This window comes from Pseudoliparis swirei, chromosome 8 (assembly GCF_029220125.1).
Source record: "Pseudoliparis swirei isolate HS2019 ecotype Mariana Trench chromosome 8, NWPU_hadal_v1, whole genome shotgun sequence".
Classification (NCBI taxonomy): Eukaryota; Metazoa; Chordata; class Actinopteri; order Perciformes; family Liparidae; genus Pseudoliparis; species Pseudoliparis swirei.
Window position 1 is genome coordinate 9171105 of NC_079395.1, and position 27107 is coordinate 9198211.

General features: G+C 40.9%; 1 protein-coding gene across 2 annotated transcripts in view; it reads right to left on the reverse strand.

Annotated features, from left to right (window-relative positions):
* st6galnac3 (ST6 (alpha-N-acetyl-neuraminyl-2,3-beta-galactosyl-1,3)-N-acetylgalactosaminide alpha-2,6-sialyltransferase 3) overlaps positions 1-27107 on the reverse strand; it is a 76509-nt gene that overhangs the window by 14108 nt on the left and 35294 nt on the right. For both annotated transcript variants that reach the window (XR_008832550.1, XM_056420949.1), the window contains exon 3: positions 21998-22407. Coding sequence is in view for 1 of the 2 variants with exons in the window: in XM_056420949.1 (XP_056276924.1) it covers positions 21998-22407 (410 nt within the window). In the remaining variant the exon portion in view is untranslated. The remainder of the gene's footprint in view (positions 1-21997; positions 22408-27107) is intronic.

The window sequence follows — 27107 nt, forward strand, 5'->3', positions numbered from 1 at the left end:
ATGCGGAAGGTTATGTTTTGATCGCCGTGTATTTATTTATTTATTTATTTGTATGCGTGTTACTCGCATAACTCAAAAAGTATTAAACCGAATTGCATGCAATTTGGTGGGATGATTGGTTATTATCCGGGGACCATATGATTAGATTTTGGGATCGATCGGGTCAAAGGTCAAGGTCATGCAAAGGTCCAAATCTTCTTGAATCGCATGACATTTGGTGGGATGATTGGTTATTATCCAGGGACCATTTGATTAGATTGTGGGATCGATCGGGTCAAAGGTCAAGGTCATGAAAAGGTCCAAATCTTCTTTTTACCATAGCGCGGTCAATTTGTATCCAATTGGCATGCAACTAATGCAAACAATTTCATAATTCAATGCCCAATCTTGTGATATGCGAAGGTATGTTAGTTTAGTGAACCTGTGCCCATTGTAGCCTCTGGTGAAATAACCTGTAGTGAGCATCTGAATCAAAGATGTTTCTATTCTTTTTATATTTCTATAACTCTTCATACATTTTGGGTCATTTATTAAAAAAACTTTCTCCATTCAGGGATGGAATGTTCATCCACTTTTGTGTGGAATCAATCCCCCTATTTTACTTTAGTAGAACCCAAATGCATCCACTTTACAATAACATAGACTGGTGTTAGTGATGCCATGTATACCGAGGCATTATACAACATGATACTTTTTAACTCCACCGGTAGTATTGTTAGACCAAGAGCAACACAACTACTTCACCTGAAGGCCTCAGCACCTGAACAACATGGTATTTACAGAGAAAGAACAACAGGTGCAATCGGTGTACCAATCAGCACAAGTGTGAGTCCTTACACTAATGAACACCAAATGAAGGAAGACGCGAGCTTCATCAAGAAGAAAATGAAGCACCTGCTGTTACAGGTTTGTTAAATAAATAATATTTTTAGACGATATTAAATACAAAGCTGCCCTGACATTGTCTTTTTACAGACTGAATCACATTATTTTTCGCAAGGTAAAACAAGTCTGGTGTTTCTCACAAGAAAGATACAATATGTATAAATTTATTATTTTCCTGGGACCACGTTTGCTCTAGAAACACGAACAGTCAGTTTGTGACTTTACTGCTGAATAAATATAAAAGATAAAGCTCAAACAATTTTTTGTTCGTCTATGTTTATCTTACTCTATAAATCCCCACAAAATATAAAAATCTATTAGATGTGATGCTATTAATTCTATAAAAAATGTTTTACTGAGTTTTATTCCATTTTTTATTGAAGAATAATGAGCTGATATTTATAACAATGTACGCTGCATTTAGAGATGTACTGATTTAAAATATTTTAGTCGATTCTTTTTAAAGTCAGTCCTGCAGAATCAGATTTTTGCCGATACAGATTTCTTTTTCTTTGTCAAAACTAGACTTGACAGCGAGGTTCAAGCCGTGATCAAGAAGGAGCAGCCACAGTGAGCTGCTGGATGAAAAGCTGCAGGCGACAGGCTGCACACCTCCAACTTCTCAGCGAGGTAACGAACTAACTTTGACTTGTGCTGTTTGCAGACTCGTCAGACTGCAGTTGCTCACAGAATAATGGAAAACGGGCATTTATTATCAGATTATGTATAAAAAGAACAGTAGTTTGTGCTGCTGCCCCTAGTATTTTGGAAACTGTATCATTAAACCACATTACCACCTGAGCTCCATATAGCCTTCCATTACAAAGAACATGGGCACTGTTTTCATTGAGAGTAAATCCCAAATCTACCATCCATCTGCTGTAAATACTCACTAGACCACCAACTGGGTAATAATCTAATGCTCAATGTATTTACTCCAGTTTGAGTTACATAATTTTTTATCTTCATTGCCCAGCTGTTTTATGAAAGTATTTTTATTTATTTTTTAAAGACAGCATATATTTGTGACCAAGACATAAAGATGTAATTTATGTCTTCTGTAGAAACCAATTGGCTATGGGCTGAGTAACAGACCATGGAGGAAAGTCATAAAGTATTGAGAGACTCAAATGTCATGGGATGTATAGACACGGAACAAATAATAGAATAAGATGAACCTTCTTCTTTCAGAGACAACAAAGAAAACAAAAATGGATCCTCAACATACAGCAGTACTTTAGGATATGGATGTAAATGTGGTGTGAAGTTTCATGTTTTAGTAAAACTTCTATTTCGGAAAAAAATAAGGAAGGCCAGTGTTTACATATTTGTACAATAGGTATAGCAGTAAGGATGCACAATGAGCTTTTGTGCAGCACAGGACTGGATGTTACTGCCTCTGGTGAGTCAGCTCCCCCGGATGTGTTACAGCCTTGAGGACCTGCAGTTAAAGCTGTTTCTTTGTCCACAAGGTTTTACAGTCTTGGACAATGTGTTTGGAGTGGTTTAGTATATGGACAAACATTTTAATGATTTTATTCAAAATTGGGAAATTACTCTTCTTCAGTATTTTTTTTTTTTAATAAGTATTCCAACAATCTCTTTTCTTAAGGATGTCACCGAGGATCTGACATGGTCAACAAACACAGACACTCTGGTGAGAAAGGCAAGGCAGCGCCTCTACCACCTCAGGCAGCTGAGGAAATTTAAAGTTTCCCAGAGGATCCTTCAGTCCTTCTACTCTGGAGCTGTAGAGAGCGTCCTGACAGGAAGCATCACAGCCTGGTTTGGCAACTGCTCCGCTCAGGACAGGAAGGCTCTGCAGAGAGTAGTGCGTTCGGCTGAGCGCACTATTGGAACTACACTCCCCACCCTGCAGGACTTGTACACCAGGAGGTGCAGAACCAGAGCCGGCAGGATCATGAAGGATCCTCACCACCCCAACAACAGACTGTTTCAGCTGCTGCGGTCAGGCAGGCGGTAGTCACGCTGCAAGAACAGAGAGACTGAGACGGAGTTTCTTTCCTCAGGCCATCAGGATTGTGAACTCCGACCTCACCAGGACCCCCACATAGACCCACACAACTGCCCCTCTTAGGCACACACACACACACACTTACTGTAAATATTGTGTTGTTTTTTATTTGTAAATAGTGTGTACTTGTTGCCCTTGCACATTCCTGCTGAGCATTGCCACTTTCATTTCACTGCACACCCTGTGTGTGTATGTGACAAATAAAACATCTTACATCTTGAATCTTGAATCTTTGTGCTGCTCTACTTTATGGCCTGATTAGTGTATTGTATTCACTGGGGTATCTCTGCGTTTCTGGTTCAATAAGCTCACCGGTTTTATATTTCTCTCTCCAATGACTCCATTAAAAAAATTAAAAAAAACACTCACTCTGCTGCTGTCTTATTCACCTCGATTACTTCCATCCCCAATTTCTCTCTCTGACCCGTTCAACTTCTGTTTTCCTCTCCCTCTCTGTTCTCTCTGCTCCGAGCCTCTGTTCCCCCCTCTCCTCCAAGTGAATGGCCCTGTTGTCCTCCTGAAGCATCGGTCAATATGGGCAGAGTGAGAAGACGAAGGACAAAGGGGCTGGTAAAAAGGGACAGAAAGGCTCCCGACTCTCTTTGTGGACGCTGATATCCCAGCAGAGAGCCAACAGTCGGAACGCTGCTGTGACATTTTGCACAAAGGATTTTGTAATGTAAAGTAGTCACTGAATAGCTAATCCTGGGCACAGAGAGCTTTCTGCCATCGGAGTCAGGTTGTGCTCCATTTTAGCGGTGATGGTGAGCAAGAGGGACAGGACTGAGGACTCTGTGTCAACAACATTTAGAATACCGCAGTCGAGTAGAAATATATTCTTAACCTTTTCCAAAGTGTCCCAGAAAAGAAGTCCGAGCATCAAAGCATGCTGCTGCTGATGCTACATGCATTCATTGCCACTGTCATCACGACTCAGCCTTTTCTATTGTGAGATCTCACTTAGCTTGCGGAGAACACTGTCTGCCTGTTTGATGATAATCAATCTTCAAGCTTTTAGCGAGGCGGTATCTGAACGTTTGCCTAGTCTGTATTTAATCAAGTTTAAATATTGAATAAAATTGTCAAATGTTATATAATAATCAAATCTGGTATCATGGTCGTAACCCTGTCATATGTATAAAAATGCATTTATAGCAAAACGTTTTTTATTAAAGAGGACTGCTTCTGACATGGTGATGGTCATAATGACACAACTGACTTGCTACATAACAATTTATTTGAGGATTTCTAGTCAGGATTTAGAAAACAGCACAGAGAGAAAACTAGTGAAAATGACTAATGACCTTCTAATTGCATCAGATGAAGTACTTGTCTTGTTTGACCTTAGTGCTGCGTTCACCACCATTCACCATCACATCCTCTTACAGAGACCCGATCAGTCAATTGGTATTCAAGGTATCGCACTAAGCTGGTTTGAATCCTACTCATCAGATCGATCTCAGTTTGTATGGAAACGATAAAGCCTTGATGGCCACAAACATTAGTTAAGGAGTTCCACAAGGTTCTGTGCTTGGACCAATTTTATTCACTGTATATATGCAAATACGTCTGTTCATGTTAAATCCTTCCAGTTGATCCAGAATGCTGCAGCTTGTGTTCCAACAAAAACTAAGAAAAGAGATCACATTACTCCTGCATTAGCTGCTCTGCACTCTGTAAAATCAAGAATCAACTTAAATTCTTCTCCTTACCTACAAAGCCCTTATTGGTGAGGCACCATCAAACCTTAATGAGCTTGGAGTACCATATTGCCCCACTAGAAACTTGCTCTCACTAAATGCGGGCTACTTGTGGTTCCTGGAGTCCTAAAAAGTAGGATGGGAGCCAGAGCCTTCCGTTATCAAGCTCCTCTTTTATGGAACCAGCTTCCACCTTCAGTCCGGGAGGCAGACACAGTCACCTCATTTAAGAGTAGACTGAAGACTTTCCTCTTTGATAGCCTTATAGTTAGGGCTGAATCGGGTTTGCCCTGGTCCAGCCCCTTGATATGCTGCTATAGGCCGAGGCTCCTCGGTGACATATTAAGATACATTGAGCTCCTATCTCTCTCCTTCTGTAAGAATTCATGCACAATTTGTAAGTTATGATTTGGGCTATACAGAATAAATTGAATTGAACTGACGTTTGTGTGATTGTTTTTTTGAATTAAAACCACATCTTTCATAAGCTTCTACTTCCTTTATATCCAGGACCGAGTGTCTGTTTGTTTACTCAAATAGCGATGCTTGGATTTATTCATGTTAATCTAATTCTATAAATACTACGAAGGCGAGAACAGAGAATAAGATGATACAGTAAGATATACATGCCTTGATATAGTCTTGTTTGAATTGTTAAATCTACGAGGAAGGAAAGGATGAGCTTCTCCTTTCTTGACACGTTTTCCCCTGCAGTCTCTCTGTGCCGTTAGCTGCACTGACACTCTGCATGTGGAGAACATCCATCACAACAACTTGCTGGACAAGTCTCAACACTTGTCCCCTGTCACGTTAAAAAAAAAACAGCCACTAGATCGAGTTAAATGGGTAAAAGTAACATATCCCCCCACACTCCTCTCTGCCTCCCTCTTGCATCCTCACAGCAATCCTTGCCCTCTCATGACATGCACGGAGCTCACGGCGAGCGGTTTCCACTGATCTTCTCATCTCCGCCTGGCAACCGGCACTTAAATAATTCTCTCAGTGTAGAAGAAGGCGTCTGATGCTTTTATGCCCACCACCACCCCAGCAGTTTTCTCTCATTAATTTCACAGTACCCCAGTGAGTCTGAGGCAAGAAATGTGTTTAGGCTAAGGAGAACATGTTTGAGTTGTCTGCAACAAACATTTCTTCCTCTGTGTCCTCTGGTCAAAATCCATGCACGATTATGTCTTACCTGCCTCTTATATTGCATTGTTATTCATAAATCACAGCCATTCAGTGTGTGATTAAATTATTTACAGTGCCACATATAACTTTGATAATAATTAACTCTGTTTATCCTGGAAAAAGTCAGCTGCCCAGTGCAATTATCCTTGATGGAAAGATTACATTTTAAATTCTTGAAAGAATTGGACGAGATAAAATAGGACATTCTTAATTTTCTATAGCCCCAGGAGAGTAAGATTATATTCCTACAATAGGAACACAAATATATTGAAATATAATTTCTATTCATTCTTTAAATTGAGTCAACTGATTGCACTCAAATGTCATGAAAGTGAGTCAAAGTCGTCTGACTTCCACACAGTTACCCCCCATGTCTCTCCTCGGTCTCGGTCACCCTCCTGCTTAAACATCAAAGCACATTGCTCACCCGTTTCCACTGAAACAATGGGGCAAATATTTCAAAATGATTAAACAACCTTGTTTCTCATTTTAGAAGACAAAGACAGATTAGTCAACGAGAGCTCAGCGGTGAATTTAAATGTGCCCCACACCCGAAGAACACTTTAAGGCCTTTAGCTGGCGCACTAATCCTCACCGATGTACAATGAATTAAATGGTGAATTCCAACTTGGGTTCTAGTAATTTCAGTATATTTTTGTAAGTAATAGGTCATGTTTTGTGTCAGTACTATGTATAGTCTCAGTATTAAGTGTCTGCCCTAAATTCCCTTATTAACTGGTTGAGAATGCCTCCTAATTCAGACCAACGTGAGACCCTTTAGACTACTGTACTCTCAGGCAGGAGCACCACCCACCTAATGCAACAACTTAACCCTTACATGAAATAAAACCATAAACTAAGAGACTACAGCCCAGCCAGCAGCTCTGTGTCTGTGCTTGGGCACAGAAGTGAGCTAAAAGAACATTATCATGCTCACAATGACCATGCTAACATGCTCATGTTTAGCATGTATGATGTTCATCATGTTCAACATCTTAGTTTGGCATTTTCGTAAGGTCACATTTGCTAATTAGCACTAACCCCACTGTGAATACTAGGCAGATGGGATTATCACTATAATCCAAAATATGAATCGGCTGATTATGGAGTTTAATTAAAAGTGAAGTGATCGCATTACAATTAATCCTCTGCGGCACATCAATGTTTTTAACCTGATTTCATGATTGTCCATCCAATAGATATTTCACTTAAATAATATGCAGTCCTATACCTGCTGTTGATATTTTACCAACTTCATAAACAACTGCTTTCTCTTCTCCCTATGACTTTCATGTTTGTGTTCTGCTGTATACAGGTACAGCACTTTCTAACTCTCTTTTTGAATAGTGCTATATAAATAAAGTCATTTTAAATATTATTATAAATGTCCACCTCATGCCAATCTCATCCTCTACTCGATGAAAAGCTATCAACTCACAAAAGCCCTTTGGATTCAACATCCAGGAAACTTGAATGCAACAACACTTGCGAGTTGCGATAGTTCGACATCGCCATCAAAGATCAAATCAAAGATCATTCCAGGTGTTCTGCAGCTGTGGAATAAAGAGCCTTGACTGTACTCTGATATCTCAAGTCAACTAAATGTAATCTGCTTGGATATTTTGGGACCAGAACAAAATTAAAACGATGAGAAAAAATGACAAGTTGAGCAAAGTATCGAGGACCTCTGTATGCACCAAGCATCAAGGATGCAATCTCCCACATGGAGGAGTTGTGGGCTGGTAATGAGTATGTGATGTGGTGTCATGGAAACAGGCCCGTCAACCAACCACCTTCCCACAATCCACCTGTTCACAACAGCCTCATTTACAGAAAAAGATGCAACCAAAAAAAGGAATTGTAAGAAGCCTCTCCTGCTGCACCAAATCAGAATCCAAATGTAAAGTCCTGATACTGGTTAAATATCGAAATGATTTGGTGTGTCATTCTTTATTTCACATTGATTGATCACATGTTGGATCCCTTTGGGCTTTTGGAAAAAGGCATGCATATGTTTCACTAGTTTCTTAATTGGACTAAAAAACATATTGAAAGATTAATTACAAATACATTTTAAAAAGCTCTGATTCAGACCTGAAGACAAACGATTGTACTGAATGTGGCAGCTGAAAAAGTTCTCACTTCAAAACGGTAAAAGGGAGTTATTCATGCAACAATGTTCTGCAATTCACAGAACAATATCTTGATGAAAAGGAAACATAGACTTCATGGTTTATAAACCGATTAGCTTCACATTCACTGACAAAAAGCCTCCAGTAAAAGAATCCCATCATTATCCAAGACCCCCGCCAAGAACTCAACACTCACGGGAGCCAACCGCAGTTATTTTTCTACAAGAGAGGAGTCTGATTTATGTTTAATTCTCAGTGAGTATAAAGATTCATGCCGGTTGAGAGGTTTTTCTTAACTGATCTTAGTCTGCAACGTAAGAAACCGGCTTTACAACAAAACAACTTAAAGTCTTTGAATCCAATCGTCAACCTTAGTCGCAACAACACTGCCTCTGAGCACGAGTCATAAACCATGTATGAAGATTCATTTGGCAGAAATACCCGTGGTGGAAGGTCAGAAGAGGTGAGCGGGAGATTGAATCTGTTTGGTAAAAGACTTTTACGACTCAAAGAAAAAGAAGGAAAAAAACACGAGGGAGTAAAACAGTCCGAGTTAAATGGCAGACACTAAAAGCTCTGCAGCCGATCCAACATTATAATGGGATCCCGGTCCAAGACCAGGGGAGTAAAACCAAGGATTAGCAAAACAGATGAGGACCAATTTAAGAGATTTCTCCAGGGACAGAGATCAAGACAAAGACTTAAGATCCAGAATTACACACAGAACTACTGATTATCATTGATCTTAAACTCAATAATCAATTAATCTCACTTGTCCTGTTGAATAATTTAGAGCACGCTCTCACACCTTAGAGAGCTTCACAATAGGGAGTAATCCCAAGCAAAAGTCCAATAAGCACGGTACTATTAAGCTCTCCCTGGCTGTTCAAGATGCTCGTAAGCCACACTGGGTCCCATCCAGTAAAGAAGATGTATGGCTGCTCACAGAGAAATGCGTTACGACCTTAATATGCAAAAGCCTCTCGCTCCGACAATGCGGCACCAATGCCGGGGTTTTACATTTTCATGTTCATCACGCCACATTATGAGGACGGTAAAGAAATCTGCACAAAAATCAGAAATCTGAAAGGTGTGACAGACGGAATAATGAAGTGATTATTCTTCCTTTAATGTTGAAGATTTTCACAAATTTGACACAATGATAAAATGCCACGTCTTTAATACATTTAGTTTCCAGATTGAATATACAGCATAGATATAGTATATAGATATTCATGCACGACAACTATCCATCCATCCATCTATTTTAATCTCATGAGGGCTAAGGATACGAGTAGGCTACTCACTTCTTCAAAATCTGAATATAAAGTTTAAAATGTCTAATAAAATGTCTTTCCTTTAAAAAAAGAAAAATCCAGATTCTTCTTCTTTAAAAACAAAGAATCCTGGATTAAAAGCGAAAATACATATTTTTTATATATAATTTAATGCTGAACCAAGTTGCACATTAAAATGCGGAGTATAATTAGTAACGAATTTTAGAAAAGCATGCGACTTAACATAAGACTTGAAAGCGTCCAAATCTTTGGGCGCCGCTTTGAAAGCCGACCAGAAAATAAACAATCTATTTCCACACAGCTCTGCAGACGCACAAGAAGAAGAAGAAGAAAACAAAACGCAGCTGTATTCTCTCACTGGGATTACTATGATTTTGAGTGTCAATGTGCTTAAAAATGGATAACAGAATGAGAAGCAGTAACGCGCTGCATTAGCTGATTGAAAAGCTGCTGTTCGTCAGGAAAAAGCAAACGGCTGAGTTATTATTTGTTGGTGGCTGAGAAATCCTCAAGAACAGGCGACGGCGCTCTGTTTGGAGAGATTACGGTTTGACAATTTTACAAGCAGATTTGAATACTGCTGCCAAGAGGTGCTTCCCTTTTCACAAAGAGATGTACAAGTATAATCTGAAGAGACTAGTTCACATCCAATTTAGAGCTGAACACTTAACAGAGCGGCACTGACAGAATGCATTACATCTGATCATGCACGGAGCATTACGGCTGCACCCATTCTCCTTTCTTAGGAAACTGAGAGGTTCTTTGTCCTGTAAATGCATGACATCACAGAGTGGGTGTTATGCTGCACTTCTTGCATTTTGTGTTTTGCCCTATTCGGCAGATTATTCGATTGTGATCCCACAGCATAAAGCATAAAGAAGTCTTTATCCGGCCTGAATATCAGAGAGAAGGTTGTTAGCGTCAGAAGGCGTTAGAGGATCCATGAAACATGTAAAGAGAGTGCTATCCGCTCGGTCGGGAGCCTTAAAATGCTGCACCTGCTGCAGTTAAAGTGCCAAACACCAGCGTGGGAGATGAAGAAGAAGAGGAAGAGACAGAGAGGGAAGAGGGGCCAAGGCTGTTGGTACACCTCAATGATGTGAAGGAAAAATATAGTTGCAGACCATTAGTAATGCTGGAAATTCACATTAATGTTCTCTGTATATTTTATATACCTTTTGTATACATTCCAATGCACACATTTGGAAGATGGGGCAATTAATGTTAATTAATGTTATTCCTTTGACATTTAAATGATCCTTTATACTTTTACAACATTATCTTGATATTAGGGCTACAACTAACAATCATTTTCATGATTTTAGTGGATGAAAAACCAAGGTAACTCCTTCAAATATCCAGTTGTTATTGATTACCAGGCTAAAACCTGAAAGACTTCATTTTATAAGGAGAAGCTGGAGCCAGAGAACAGAGAACCAAAACATTGTTCAGGTCATTTAAGAGTAGACTTAAGACTTTCCTCTTTGACAGAGCTTATAGTTAGGGCTGAATCAGGTTCAATTGGGCCAGCCCCTAGATAAGCTGCTATAGGCGTATAGGCTGCTAGATACACTGAGATCCTCTCTTTTCTCTCTTTTTATGGATACATTTACATCTCTCCATCACACATTACTAACTCTGCTTCCTCCCCGGAGTCTTCGTGACTCCACGTCTTATAGGGTCCATTGGACCTGGCTGTATCTGATGCCTCCTGTCTGGTGAGCCGGCCTCCTGTCATGGGCCTGCTGATGCGCCCTCCATTTTATGGGAGTTTTTCCTGATCCGATGTGATGTCCAGGGACAGGGATGTCATATGTGTACAGATTGTGCTGAGGAAAATTCGTAATTTGTGATATTGAGCTATATAAAATAGACTGAATTGAATTGAATAGTTGATATGCAACCTTGGTATATACACCTTTTGTATCCATTCTATTGTCCTTTATGTTGATATTCGTGTGATGTTCTTGATGCAATCACTTTATACTATTTTGCATGTTTTAAGTATTCATTTTTGCAGCTGCGCCTACATTTCTATAAGTATATAATGTATATAGTTTATTCTGATCCTGAGGGCAAATGTGACTCGAGGCAGAAAAAAAGGGCCGTCCCTCAATCAAAAGATCAGTGGTTCGATCCGCGGCTCCTCCACTCCATGTTATTGTGTCCTCGGTCAAGACACTTAAACCCAAATTGCTCCCGAAGGCTGTGGCATCGGGTGTGAATGTGAGTTAGTATGAATGGATGAATGACATGTAGTGTCATCGTGCTTTGACTAGTCAGGAAACAAGAAAGGTCAATTAACCATTTACCGTCTACTCTGTTGCCTTTTAAAGACAATATAAGCCATGTAATGGACAAATATCATTATTATAAAAGCATGAATACGCAAGAAACTATTTTGGTGACAGCGGTGCTGAGGAACATTATTCAGACAGACCGACAAACCATGCAGCCTTGTGTTATAATAAAGTTATTCCGCCTCTTTAGAGTTTTATTTTTCTGAGGCCACAATGTAATCCAATCTGGTTGCCGACATTACTGGTGATGCAGGAGTGTGTCTGGGATATTTCAGACAGTGGAGGTTATTCAATTGGGTTCAGCAAAGCAGAACATGGCGGCCTGCGTTACCACCCAGCCGGTAGAGAAACACACTCACCTGAGCTGGGTGTGGTTTTGTTAGCTTCCACCAAAACAAAAAGGGACTATATTCAAATACAGCTGATCATTTAACCTTTGTTGTAGTTGCCTCGTGTTTCCCTTCGCTATGACCAATCTCCTCCAGTATCAGAAACTGCTGGACTTGAAACAAGCAGCACATCCGAACCAATTACAGACCTTTTGCTGCTCCATGTGCAGGCTTCAAAGCTAAGCCATAACCCCCTAACGTACAACTATAAGCCCCGCGTATCGACCAACGCCAGTGCCCGGCCTCACTAATGCTCACTAATGTCGCTGAATGGGAGGGAAAGGACTCCAGTGGTTAATCCTTCCAGGAGAGTGAAGGCTGTTGCAGCATATTTATGGGGAAGGTCTTGGATCAGATGCTCAACAATCACATTCAGTTGTCTGTACACTTTCGGCCATAGAGGGCAAATAAGATGAAGTATTCATTTGAAAAAGAATTGAGGGAAGAAACTCTCAACATGGAATAAAGAGCGTTACGAATACTATGGTATTTTATCGGAGTTAGGAAAAGTACTTAGATCTTGTACTTACTGTAAGTAAAAGTTATGCTATCATACTTTGACTTCAGCAAAAAGTACAACATACAGGACTGTCTCAGAAAATTAGAATATTGTGATGAAGTTCTTTATTTTCTGTAATGCAATTCAAAAAACAAAAATGTCATGCATTCTGGATTCATTACAAATCAACTGAAATATTGCAAGCCTTTTATTCTTTTAATATTGCTGATTATGGCTTACAGCTTAAGAAAACTCAAATATCCTATCTCTAAATATTAGAATATCATGAAAAAGTATACTAGTAGGGTATTAAACAAATCACTTGAATTGTCTAATTAACTCGAAACACCTGCAAGGGTTTCCTGAGCCTTGACAAACACTCAGCTGTTATAAATCTTTTTTTTTACTTGGTCTGAGGAAATATTAAAATTTTATGAGATAGGATTTTAGAGTTTTCTTAAGCTGTAAGCCATAATCAGCAATATTAAAAGAATAAAAGGCTTGCAATATTTCAGTTGATTTGTAATGAATCCAGAATGCATGACATTTTTGTTTTTTGAATTGCATTACAGAAAATAAAGAACTTTATCACAATATTCTAATTTTCTGAGACAGTCCTGTATACAGTGCATCCGGAAAGTATTCACAGTGCTTCATTTTTTCCACATTTTGTTATGTTTACAGCCTTATTCCAAAATGGATTAAATTCATTATTTTCCTCAACATTCCACACACAAAAACCCATAATGACAAAGTGAAAACTGTTTTTTGCAAATGTTTGCACATTTATTAAAAATAAAGAACGAAAACATAACATGTACATAAGTATTCACAGCCTTTGCTCAATACTTTGTTGAAGCACCTTTGGCAGCAATTACAGCCTCAAGTCTTCTTGGGTATGATTCCACAAGCGTGGCACACCTATTTCTGGGCAGTTTCTCCCATTCTTCTTTGCAGAACCTCTCAAGTTCCATCAGGTTGGATGGGGAGCGTCGGTGCACAGCCATTTTCAGATCTCTCCAGAGATGTTCAATCGGGTTCAAGTCAGGGCTCTGGCTGGGCCACTCAAGGACATTCACAGAGTCGTCCCGAAGCCACTCCTTTGTTATCTTGGCTGTGTGCTTCGGGTCGTCCTGTTGGAAGATGAACCGTCGCCCCAGTCTGAGGTCCAGAGCGCTTTGGAGCATGTTTTCATCCAGGATGTCTCTGTTGTACATTGCTGCATTCATCTTTCCCTCAATCCTGACTAGTCTCCCAGTTCCTCCCGCTGAAAAACATCCCCACAGCATGATGTTGCCACCACCATGCTTCACTGTAGGGATGGTATTGGCCAGGTGATGAGCAGTGCCTGGTTTCCTCCAGACATGACGCTTGGCATTCAGGCCAAAGAGTTCAATCTTTGTTTCATCATACCAGAGTATTTTGTTTCTCATGGTCTGAGAGTCCTTCAGGTGCGTTTTTGCAAACTCTAGGCGGGCTGTCATGTGCTTTTTACTGAGGAGTGGCTTCCGTCTGGCCACTCTACCAAACAGGCCAGATTTGTGGAGTGCTGCAGAGATGGTTGTCCTTCTGGAAGGTTCTCCTCTCTTCATAGAACAACGCTGGAGCTCTGTCAGAGTGACCATCGGGTTCCTGAGGCCCTTCTCCCCCGATCGCTCAGTCTGGCTGGGCGGCCAACTCTAGGAAGAGTCCTGGTGGTTCCAAACTTTTTCCATGTCCGGATGATGGAGGCCACTGTGCTCATTGGGACTTTCAATGCTGCAGAAATCTTTCTGTACCCTTCGCCAGATCTGTGCCTCGATACAATTCTGTCTCGGAGGTCTATAGATAATTCCTTGAACTTCATGGCTTGGTTTATGCTCTGATATGCACTGTCAACTGTGATACCTTAGATAGACAGGTGTGTGCCTTTCTCAATCATGTCCAATTAACTGAATTTAGCACAGGTGGACTCCAATTAAACATCTCAAGGATGATCGGTGGAAACAGGATGCACCTGAGCTAAATTTTTAGTGTCATGGCAAAGGCTGTGAATACTTATGTACATGTTATGTATTCGTTCTTTATTTTTAACAGATTTGCAAAAATTAGCAAAAAACTGTTTTCACTTTGTCATTATGGGTTGTTGTGTGTAGAATGTTGAGGAAAATAATGAATTTAATCCATTTTGGAATAAGGCTGTAACATAACAAAATGTGGAAAAAGTGAAGCACTGTGAATACTTTCCGGATGCACTGTACTTAAAGTACCAAAAGTAAAAGTACCCATTATAAACAATAATGTTTATTAGATTATTATTACATATTGTTATATTCTTATCTGCAAAGTATTGGCTAACGAGGACAATATTTGCCTTTGAACTGTAGTAGAGGTATAAAGTATGACAACATGGAAATATTAAAGTTAAGTACAAGTGAATTGGACCTGTACTTAAAACGCTTTTCTAGTCTTCTGACCACTCAAAGCAATTTAACTGAACATGACCAGGATCATTCACCCATTCATGCACTGATGGGAGGAGCTAAAGGTTCACATACATTCACAACTACGGGAGCAATTTTAGGGTTAATTTATAACCCATGTCTCTCTTGCTTTAAAAATAAATGCACAAAGAATACAGAGGCTGTGAATAAACACCCCCAATACAAAGATGGAGGGTAAACAGATCCAGTGACCAACACAATGTCCCTCCTGGACCAATAGCTTTTCTAACATCCTTTGAGTGTCATTACATCATCAGGATATAAATGAAAATGTCCTTTAAGGAAGGCTGCACTGTGCATCCAGCCGACGGTTTGCTTCTCCCGCCCGCCTCGTTTCTCTCTCAGACGGGACCACAAGAACGCAGATGAGATGCTGATCCCCGTTTACTTTGGGATGATGATTTCCTTGTTCTTCAGAATTGACCGGTTTTGACCTGATGAACATCCACCCAGAACGCTGGTGGATTTGTGTTTCAGGGTTTCCAGTGACTTCGTTTAATAAGATAATTTCAGAAATGTAATGGTTATTACACGGTTGCTTAGTGACACATTCTTGTTTTGGATGGAGAGCAACACACTTGGTGCATATTTCTATTGCCATTTTTCGGTTTCATATGCAGAGAAACACAATGAATGCTCTGGCACTCTGTTCTCTATCAACGACTCGTCGTGGTAAGCATGAAATTACAGCTCTGTGCTGATGCTACAAGCTTTGTGTTTCAATCTTCTCCAGGTTTCTTCTTCTATTGACATCCAATACACAAAGCAATTACTACCTCAGTCACGTACTGTAAACAAATGTCTGTGCACCGTTTGAGTCGTTTGACACTGAAGACTGGGTTCGCTCTTGATCACATCGGGATGCAGATTGCATCAACAAAGTTCAGACTCTCCTGTCACATTGCTTCACTTTGTGTCAGAGTGTCTCAGGGTCAGGCCGCAATTTCCAGCTGCTTTGTGTGAAATAGCACAACCCTTCAAAGCTGCAATGAAGACGTTTATTTTTCAAACAATGAAGTGGGGCTGTAATAAAGAGGATAATATGATCTCTGTTAAGTGAAACTTGGTTTGCATATTAAGTGATTTTCTCTGTAATTTCTCTGCGATCTAAGTGAAACCAACAGTGTATAAGAGCAGTGCACTCAGAAAATGAGACTATTTGTAACGCCTTGTTCTGTGTCTCCTCTGGCTCCTTGATTGTTTCATTCCCTTCACCTGCCCTCAGCCACTCCCGTCTCCTTGATTGTTTCATTCCCTTCACCTGCCCTCAGCCACTCCTGTCTCGTTAGTGTCTCATGCCGTACACCTGTTTCCCCCCCCCTATATATTGTGCCAGTCTTTCCGTTGTCTCTGGTTGGACAACAGTATTAACAGCAACATGTTGCTAGTATACAGGAACTGTAGAGCAGAAACTTGTAGCATCATCAGGAGTGTAGCCTCAAGCGGTTTCACCGTCAATGAACAGAAGACTTTTGGAATACAAATGTTTTGTTTAAGCGTTTAACTCCAAGCATAATAATAATATAATAATAATAATCATTTATTTTATATAGCGCTTCTCAAGGCATGCCGACATCCCGAAGTCGCTTTACAGAGTCCAGTAGTCACACACACAGTCATCCCGGTGGTGGTAAGCTACATCAGTAGCCACAGCTGCCCTGGGGCAGACTGACGGAAGCGTGGCAGCCAATCAGCGCCTCGGCTCCGACCACCACCAACACTCATTCACATCCATACGAACCGGGTGAGGCTGCGGTGCATGTCTTTATGATGGTGGGGAAACCGAGTACCGGAGGAAACCCACGCAGACTCGAGGGGGAGATGCAAACTCCACACAGAAACGACCTGAACGACCGGGATTCGAACCCAGGACCTTCTTGCTGTGAGGCGACAGTGCTAACCACTGCGCCACCGTGCTGTAGATGATGTAACAGAAAATACTCCCTCTTCCCAAGAAAATCCCTTCGGGTGCTTTCCCACTCGTACATCTTTCCCACTTCATTGTTCTCAGATCTGCAACAAGTGACTTTGTTAAAGAGCTGTTCACATTTACAAATATTAAACCAAGTCTCTCATCATCATAATGCAGAGAGGCTGTTGAACTGAATGGTGTTTTGAACTATTTTAGGATGAATGCGCTCTGACTGCCAGGGGTACTTGCACTGATATGAAGTGGACGGCTACAGATTATGAAGCATGATTACACAGCCGTGACATTCACGCGAATAAAAACAGATTCAAATGAAATTCACCACATATTTGGAGGCCAACAAGAGTGAAGGATCTGCTATTAAGTTCAACTACGATTAGACTGACTCACCCCTGATGATGAATTAAAGATGAAACATCCATTTTTGGTTCTTACGTCTTATTTTAACCCAACGCATTGGCGAGCCCTTTGAGAATCATTTGTGTTTTCGTTCAGTTTGTGCCACTGATTCTGGTGTGGATATGAAACATAATTTCCTCTATGGGACTTTATTTCATTGTTCAGAGGCAAGAGCTTTCATGTACTATTTGCTTTACACTGTGCCTGCTCTCGTCTGACAAGCACAGCAAGAAACAAGCGTCTGCATTAGAAAACAATCCCTCCAACTATGTCACAGATAAATGGCCTGACTGTATTTCTTTACTCTATAGAAAATGATTTCTCCCTGCTTTATTTATTTATAGTTTTGTTACTATGGTATTGTTTTTGTTTCTTTATTTGCATATGTGTTTATTTTTTTGTTTTTTACTTCTCTTTATACAAAGAATCTGAACAATTTAAATATGTGTATGTGAGATTTTGAACACTAATAAAATATAAATAAATTTAAAAAAGAAAACAATCCCTCAAAAACGTGTCACCTTACAGATTTTACTGTCGCACCCATGTCCTCTTATTTCCGACGTCTCAACAGGAGTTAATTTCAAACCAGTTGTGAGACACCATCAAATATTGAACGTTAAAAACGTAATGACATTTCATAAATCAGAATGACTGGAGGTAATACAAACCGGAGTACATAGAAGTAAATGAGCTATACCTAAATGGCGCCTTGGTTCTATATATCAAAGGTCACCTCTGGAAGTTTTAACCATGACTCACACCCTCTGGTAATGTTTTGTAGAGAAGGCATTCATTTTGCTTATAGCTCATGCTCAGCTTTCCATGACGATGCAAAGGACCGTCACAGGAAATGGGGCGGCGTCACAAACTGCAGATCCATATGAGAAGAAAGTCAGGTATATCTATTAAAATTATTAAAGATTAGGATTAAAAGGGCTGGAACAGCTACATGAGGCCCATGTCTTCATATAAACATAACAAATGCGACTGCATTAAGTTTGCACATTAAGTGCTGCATGTGTTGATGAGTGACTGTAAGAAATGTAAACTGGAATAGACAAAAGTAAAGGAGCTATATCTCAGCATAGCCTGTATTCTTTTGATACGATGTTTAATGAGCAGATCTCTCTATGAATCGTGTGTTCTACACAAACGAGGACAATCACGTCCAGCATGTGTGCAAAGATACCGATTTAAATGACTTGAGGAAGTATCCTTCACTTGATTAAAAATACAACACTGCACAAAATACCCTCTTACAAGTCTTGCATTGAAAATGTTCCTTAATTTTGTAATTATAATCCGTAAAAGTATTAAAACTACTCAAAGAGCTTGTTAATAAAATATATTATATTTTTAGATTACTTTGTACTTACTTTAGTAGCTGGTTGAGGTGGAGCTAATTTCTAACTATTTTATACAGGACTGCAACAAAATCATATTTGAATAAAAAATGAATCTGCAGATTATTTTCTCTGTCTATTATTCAAACGTTATGACATTCTTCAGTTTCAGACACACCACAATGAAACAACAAGAAAAAGAAGGCCGCAAATCTGCGAAAACAACACAGGATATAAAACATTACGAGGTGCTTCGAAGGTTGAAATGCGTTCAGTGTTACCGACCAGACAAAAAACGAGTGCGAAGAAAAGGCATGTCTGTGTCCGCTGACGAGTACAAAAAAGATCTTGTAAAGATGTTTATAACGACAACAGGAAAGAATAGTTACTCACAGGGATAAATGAAACTGCCCACACGATGTGCCACAGTGTCACAACTGTGAGAAAACACACAGCTGAGTGCATACACATGCCACGAAGGGAAGCAGAGACCCGGGTCACGCAGGCCCAGGTGGCCGTGCTGTGAAGTGACACTGTGATTTAAGTCCTGTGTCGTCCTGAGGTCCGTTATCTACCGCCGCTAACAGGGCCGCGCCGATACGGTCCGTCAGCCAGCGGCTGCAGCTCAGGAGGCAGCGCTGATAATGGATCGCTTCAGCCCGTGCAACTTCCAGCCGCAGTGCGCAACCACATGAATCATGTGTTTAAGCTGCTGTCAGATGCGTTTACATCCAGGGCCGTGGTCCGATTTTTCATTGTCTCGGCTCCTGTTAGATGTTGGCCTGCCGCTTTCTGTCAGATGATTTTTGACTTTTTGGATGGAGCCAGAGTGCAGGACGAGAAGCGAGAAATGGCCCTTGACGTCACAATGGGGATGTGCCGTTGTGAGATAGAGAGGTGTATGTTGATGGCTTTCTGCGGCCAGCACACTAAAACAATTTTCACCCGCAGAATATTAGACGATGTGGAATCTATCTTGTATTCAATACCTGGATCTTAAAGAGTTGAGAGCATCGCTCCTGCAGATTGATGTACATCACTGTACCTGCTATGAGAATTTCACTGAGCATTATTGTTAAGAACAGAGATCAATTCCAATTCCATACACGACACTAAATGAAGTTCACAGTCAGCTTTGTTATGCCAACGTCCCTCAGTTTGTTCTTTGTAAGAAGGAATTAATTACACTGTGACTACAGAATAACAGCTCACACAGAAAAGAACATGTCACACTTATTTGTTTGCTTCCTGACGTGTTACTTACGAGAGCAGTTTGTGTCATTATCACGATGCAAAATCGGTAAGCGGTTCGTTTATTTGCCAAAAAGTGGCAACGTTTTAATCGAGCTTCTTTTTTCCGTCTGCAATACATCTTCAGTGTCATTCAATGGTAATGTTAATCTTGATTTATGTCTATTGGTTTATTCTATTGTTTCTTTGACTTTTTTGTTTTTTTACTTTTGTTTGTATACTCATTGCAAACAATACACTGTCAAATGTGTGTATCATACTTACTGTATAATAGTCCTGTGCTTCTCCTACTATGGCATGTCAAAATGTCTGCTGTTTGAAGGTGTATTACGTGTCCAGCATTGAATTTCCCACAGCAATCACTGAGCCTATATTTGATTCTATCACTTTTCCAATGTGAACTAATTTCATACTCAAAGTCTGCTTATAATTAGCATGCAGTTTGTCATTAGGAATCAGCTCGTCGCTGCTTATTAGTTCCTTCTTGCTCTAACTCGACTACTTCAACCTGGGTCAGATCATTGTCACCCCTCCACCTCTGAGTTCAACTTTCTCACCTCTGTCCAGAAATGACTGAGCTTTGCGACAGATTCTTTTTGTGTGGTTTTTGAAGACAGGCTGAGAGTCGGCTGGCCAGTCAGTCAGCCAGCGTTGCATTACGTCTGATCAGCAAGTCGAAGCTGAGGTGACGCGTGCTCGGGGCTATCTGGATAATTCGAGTTGTGTTCCATCACTGTTCCATCAGGATCAGACCGTACAGCGAGCAGTGACATTAAATCAGTGAACACTCACACAAAAATGAATAGAGGCCGATGAGCTGCCCCAGTAAAAGTGTTTGAAGAGTGTGTTGTGTTGTAGTGAATGGATAAGCCGAGAAAATAAATCGATTTAGATTTTTGAGAGTGTTATGTTGCTGTGGACTAAAGGAAAAATAGGCAGCATGGCCGTGAGCCACGAAAAGAGCTGTAGTTTATTTCTGGAGTAACACCATAGCGTATGTGCTCAACATAATTATATAAGTAAGTGTCACCATAGAAACTAATTACCTCTAAATACTGGCATTTGTGCAGACACGTTTCAGACGAAGATGACGGACAGGCAGGGAAACAGACATATGGAGAAACCTCTCAGGTATCGTCACATTGCATGCGGTTCGTTGTTCACACCTTGAGTCACCAATCAGTAATGATTGAAGTGCTGCATCACACCCAGGAGCATCATGTCCTGTAATGAGATTCTTCTCCTCGAGCAATCCTCCCAAAGCCCACATCTCTGTCTGTGCTCCGTGGGTCTCGGGAACAGCTGAGCCAGCCTGAACACGGACGCTCTACATGACATTCAGGGTTAACCCTGCCATCCTGAATGGGAGCGAGACAATGGGTCTGGAATGGACTGGAGGCTACGCCGATTACCACGCATGTTAATCCTCTCAGGAAGTTAAGAGAGGTCTTGGTGACATGGGCTGGACGCAGAAGTGCAAAGCTGTGTGGAGATGAGCAGTAGTTGGTTGTATAAATGAGGTCAACGCTAAACAATAGCGAGCATGGAGCCTGGCTCTCATAGTCATTAACCTGCCATTCTCTTTGAGGAAAAAGGAGTTGCGAGGTGGGTCTTTCTTGAAATAAGAGTGAAATTTTAGCATACGTTGTTGCCAAATGTCTCCAGCAAACAAATACTCTTTCCAACTTTCAAGGTTACTGATCTGTAACTTGAATAATTCTACCCTTTTTTTGCCCATTCCAAATGTGCCAAGAAGCTGGCAGAGAAGTTGTGGGACTGGCCAGGGTGTTTAGAAAGCCTGCCAGAAGCATGCTGCCTCATTAACTGCATGTTCCCCAGACTGGCATTTGGCTGATGTCTATAACCCAGGCTGCACATTCTTCTGAGACTGCTCATAAAGAGCTTTTCGTTAGAAAATGGCCTCGAGTGCCGTGAGCCGCTTCAGAGGGAAAGTTAAATAACTCACTTTGATAGGGCCTCATGAAAGGGAGGATTTGAGACAAGGAAAGCACAGCAATTTGAGCACACCATCATCGACACGGTCGATGCTATAGCCGTGAACAGAACCGTGAAAGTACTGACCGAACAATTGGGAGGGCTGCTGTGGAACGTTGTGATGCCAAAACGACAGGTACAAAATAAGTGATCGACATTTGGCTCACCTGTCTTTCCCCGTCTCCTTCTTGAAGACCATGTCGCAGTAGTTCATCCTGTCCTCCGTGGTGACGTAAATGCGCGCGTGAGGGTAATTGTCCGCCGCCTGTCGGAGCATGTTGTACACGATGCCCTTCCCGTCCTTCCTCATGTTGCGGAGCGGCCCCCACACGACGTAGACCGTGTCGTTGCCCTGCCCGAAGAAGTGGTGGGGCTTCTGCAGCAGCAGCGGTACGCTGGTGTGCGAGACGACTCTCAGCGTGGTCCGCTGGCCCACGTCGCGCTCGAAGCCTCGCGTGGGCGCGTTGTTCATCCGCCAGATGCAGGGAGAGCGGTCGATCTGCGGGCCAGAGGTCTGGGCCAACATCTGTCCGGAGCTGGACACGATGCTGCAGAGCTCACAGTGCAGCTTCAGAGGCTGGAGGAGAGCAAGCAAGTCAGAGACAACAAGTCGTCGTTAGCATCATTGAGACGAGTCTCGAGTCCAGAGGGACACGTTTGAGTTGCAGCCCAAGCAGGGTAGGACATTTACAGTGCATCCGGAAAGTATTCACAGTGCTTCACTTTTTCCACATTTTGTTATGTTACAGCCTTATTCCAAAATGGATTAAATTCATTATTTTCCTCAACATTCTACACACAACAACCCATAATGACAAAGTGAAAACTATTTTTTGCAAATTTTTGCAAATCTGTTAAAAATAAAGAACGAAAACATAACATGTACATAAGTATTCACAGCCTTTGCCATGACACTCAACATGTAGCTCAGGTGCATCCTGTTTCTACCGATCATCCTTGAGATGTTTGATTGGAGTCCACCTGTGCTAAATTCAGTTGATTGGACATGATTGAGAAAGGCACACACCTGTCTCTATAAGGTATCACAGTTGACTGTGCATATCAGAGCATAAACCAAGCCATGAAGTTCAAGAAATTATCTATAGACCTCCGAGACAGAATTGTATCGTGGCACAGATCTGGCGAAGGGTACAGAAAGATTTCTGCAGCATTTAAAGTCCCAATGAGCACAGTGGCCTCCATCATCCGGAAATGGAAGAAGTTTGGAACCACCAGGACTCTTCCTAGAGTTGGCCGCCCAGCCAGACTGAGCGATCGGGGGAGAAGGGCCTTAGTCAGGGAGGTGACCAGGAACCTGATGGTCACTCTGACAGAGCTCCAGCGTTGTTCTATGAAGAGAGGAGAACCTTCCAGAAGGACAACCATCTCTGCAGCACTCCACAAATCAGGCCTGTTTGGTAGAGTGGCCAGACGGAAGCCACTCCTCAGTAAAAAAGCACATGACAGCCCGCCTAGAGTTTGCAAAAATGCACCTGAAGGACTCTCAGACCATGAGAAACAAAATTCTCTGGTCTGATGAAACAAAGATTGAACTCTTTGGCCTGAATGCCAAGCGTCATGTCTGGAGGGAACCAGGCACTGCTCATCACCTGGCCAATACCATCCCTACAGTGAAGCATGGTGGTGGCAGCATCATGCTGTGGGGATGTTTTTCAGCGGGAGGAACTGGGAGACGAGTCAGAATGGAGGGAAAGATGAATGCAGCAATGTACAGAGACATCCTCGATGAAAACATGCTCCAAAGCGCTCTGGACCTCAGACTGGGGCGACGGTTCATCTTCCAACAGGACAACGACCCGAAGCACACAGCCAAGATAACAAAGGAGTGGCTTCGGGACGACTCTGTGAATGTCCTTGAGTGGCCCAGCCAGAGCCCTGACTTGAACCCGATTGAACATCTCTGGAGAGATCTGAAAATGGCTGTGCACCGACGCTCCCCATCCAACCTGATGGAACTTGAGAGGTTCTGCAAAGAAGAATGGGAGAAACTGCCCAGAAATAGGTGTGCCACGCTTGTGGAATCATACCCAAGAAGACTTGAGGCTGTAATTGCTGCCAAAGGTGCTTCAACAAAGTATTGAGCAAAGACTGTGAATACTTATGTACATGTTATGTTTTCGTTCTTTATTTTTAATAAATGTGCAAACATTTGCAAAAAACAGTTTTCACTTTGTCATTATGGGTTTTTGTATGTAGAATGTTGAGGAAAATAATGAATTTAATCCATTTTGGAATAAGGCTGTAACATAACAAAATGTGGGAAAAATGAAGCGCTGTGAATACTTTCCGGATGCACTGTACATCTTTTTTTTCAGGGGGTAATTTTTGCCCCCACTGACTGAACTCCAGGGGCATTTAAAAAGAAATGGGGGGCTCTTTTTGAAACTTGTAAAATAACATTTAACATTCGTTAAAAAATATTAAATATACTTATTTAGTCTGACAGTATATGAGCAATTGTCATAGAAATGGCAATAATAAGACTCGTAGGCAGCATTCTAAAGATAGTGTTTTCTTAGATTTTTTGAACAAAAAACAAACAAAACATAAATCAGACAATCATATTTAATTGTATTCTTATTTATTGATGGTTGTTTAAACAACTATTAACAATTCTAACTTCTTTGTTTTTTTATCATTCAAAATTATATATATATATATTTTGGTTTACCTACCTAGTACAGGCAATACAGATAGGATGGACACGACAAAGGATAAAAACAAAATGCTATTAAGTTATAATAATTATTTGATGAAATTACTACAGTTATGGCTTAAGAGACTAACAAACTATAACTTCTATCAGTAACCAAGGCACCACTGAGCAGGGATGTGGTTCAGCTCACACAATAGAGGCACAAGAAAACTAGATAATAAGAACCGAGACCGAGAAGAGAGGAAATATATCACAGTGCAAAATACTGCAGTACTTTATCATCTTCTTTCGTAGCTGGAGAGCCGAGGCTTTTAGCCAGCTTATATACAGATAACAACATCTCCTTTCATTGAGAGGCTAAACATGAAAGAGAGTTGGTGAGGGAACAGCGGTTGTTTGGAAATTACCATCGTAAAACAGAATAAAGACAGAATTCAGGATATAAAACCAGAAATGTTATCTCCGAGGTAACCAATGCTCCTGATCATCAACTTTTTCTACAATTTATACTATTTTCTTTTCAGGAACAGAGAAAATCTTTATTTTCAAGTTTTTGGAAACAAATGATAAATATCCTCCTATTGTGCAACTTTGTAAAAGATAGTAAATCCCATTAAGACATTAAATGGTGAAATTACCTGCCATGTCTGGCTTTTGACTTTTAATTAAACTGAAATAAATAGGTTATTTTCTTAATAATGACTGACTATAAAAAATACTGCATCATGTTTTTTTCATCTCATGATGTTATAGTTTGTGATATACTATTATATGCATGCAATAATAATATCAAAGTGATGTTTGGGCAAGTGGCTCGTGTGATCAGAGCATACAATATAATACATTTAGTAATTATTCTTGAAAAAGAATCATCAGGGCTTTACGGCTCTATATAATTTTCTTTTATGTCTTAAGATTAATGCCACTGTGGCCACAACTCAAATTGAATAAGTTAATTAAATGTCGGACCTTAGAGGTTATACAGAGTCTTACAAAGCAATGCAGAAAGGAGGAGCAAAGGAGTTGCATCATTTATCTCACTGTGAGGGGACTTGTAATGAATCTTCAATAATAGCTCTTTGCTCTGCTTTGCCAACAGAGAAGGAAAGCTCTCTCTGAATCCATGACTAATTGAAGATAATACGCTCAGTTTGTTTTGATGAGATTATACTTATTGCAGTGGATGAACGCAAGAGAAAGTTTCAAAAGAGAACACATTGTGTCACGACTAAACCCTGTTTGATCATTTGCTTAATGGAGAATAACGGTAATGTCACCGCTTTTGAATATAAATTGTATTTGCGCTGCGTTCTGCCCGCCGAACATCAAACTCTCTCTTGCACGTTCTGCGTTTATTCAACAAACAACAGTTTAAATGTGTGCAAACACAATTCCACAAGAAAATCCAATGCATTTGATTCTGACTGCTTATCAGCACCCGCATGACTCCTTGTAATGCATAAGAGATCCGCAGCAGGACTCTGAATACTCCTACACAGCTACCTGCTGATGGTCCTGTCATGTATGGATGCAGTCATGGGTTGAGAGACTATCTGTGGGCCTGGGCTGGGAGCTCTCCATCAGCTGGGTGGTAGAGACACACATCACGGCAGCCTTGAGCTGTCAGCGGCTCGTCCATCATCACCCTGCTGCCCTCAGCTCAGCTCATAACTCCATCACGCCTCTCAGCACACACAGATTGGCTGAGCTCTGTGGGGAACGCTGGCCGGCGAACTGCATACGAAACACATGGGTTTACGACTGGAAAGCTCCCGCCGAACAGCCCCCGAGCAAGGCATTTAATGCACAGCTGCTGCTGCGGTAGAGCCGCTCAGAGAAGGCTGAGGTTGTATGACATTTATGAGGAGAACCAAGTGAGAGATTTCCTGTATTAATTACGCTTCATTTCAAAAACTAACCAGAAACAAAATAGAAACATAATCAGCTTCCGATGAACATTAATCATATTTACGTGCATTGACAAAGTTCATCTAACGACTAAAAACCCTCACGGAACAATTGGATTTATATGATTGGAATCTATAGCTCCCGACATATCTCTGAACATTACATCCTGTAAATCAATCAAATGTTCTGGCCTGTTCATCCTCTCGGCTGTGATTTATGTTCAGTTTCCTGTTTATGCCGGGGCTGTTTCAGTGTTTCATGCAGTTTCCACAAACAGTGAGCGATTTTTGTAACCCAAATAATTTCGTCACTCTCTGATGAGTACAAAATCTACTCAAAGCTTTAGATTTAAATGCAGCAATGTGTCAAAAAAAAGTGGGTTATTTAAAAGTGGGCTTCATGCCTGGAACTCAGTCTTCATTACATTATAGCAATGGGGTGTGAACTTAACCTTGATGTTCATTAAAATGCTCTAAACACCATTAATTAATAAGCAATAATCATTACATTAAGGTGCCAAGTTCCAGTGTAAGATGCCTCCGTGGCACGTACAAATTCATTGATGAGCTGATATTGGGCAAAAGTGATTAATTCCAAATGCTGCTCATGGGAGACACACATTGTACTTCAGAGCAGCGGTGTAATGTAACTATGTATATCTACTTACATACTCTACTCAAGAAGAATCTTTT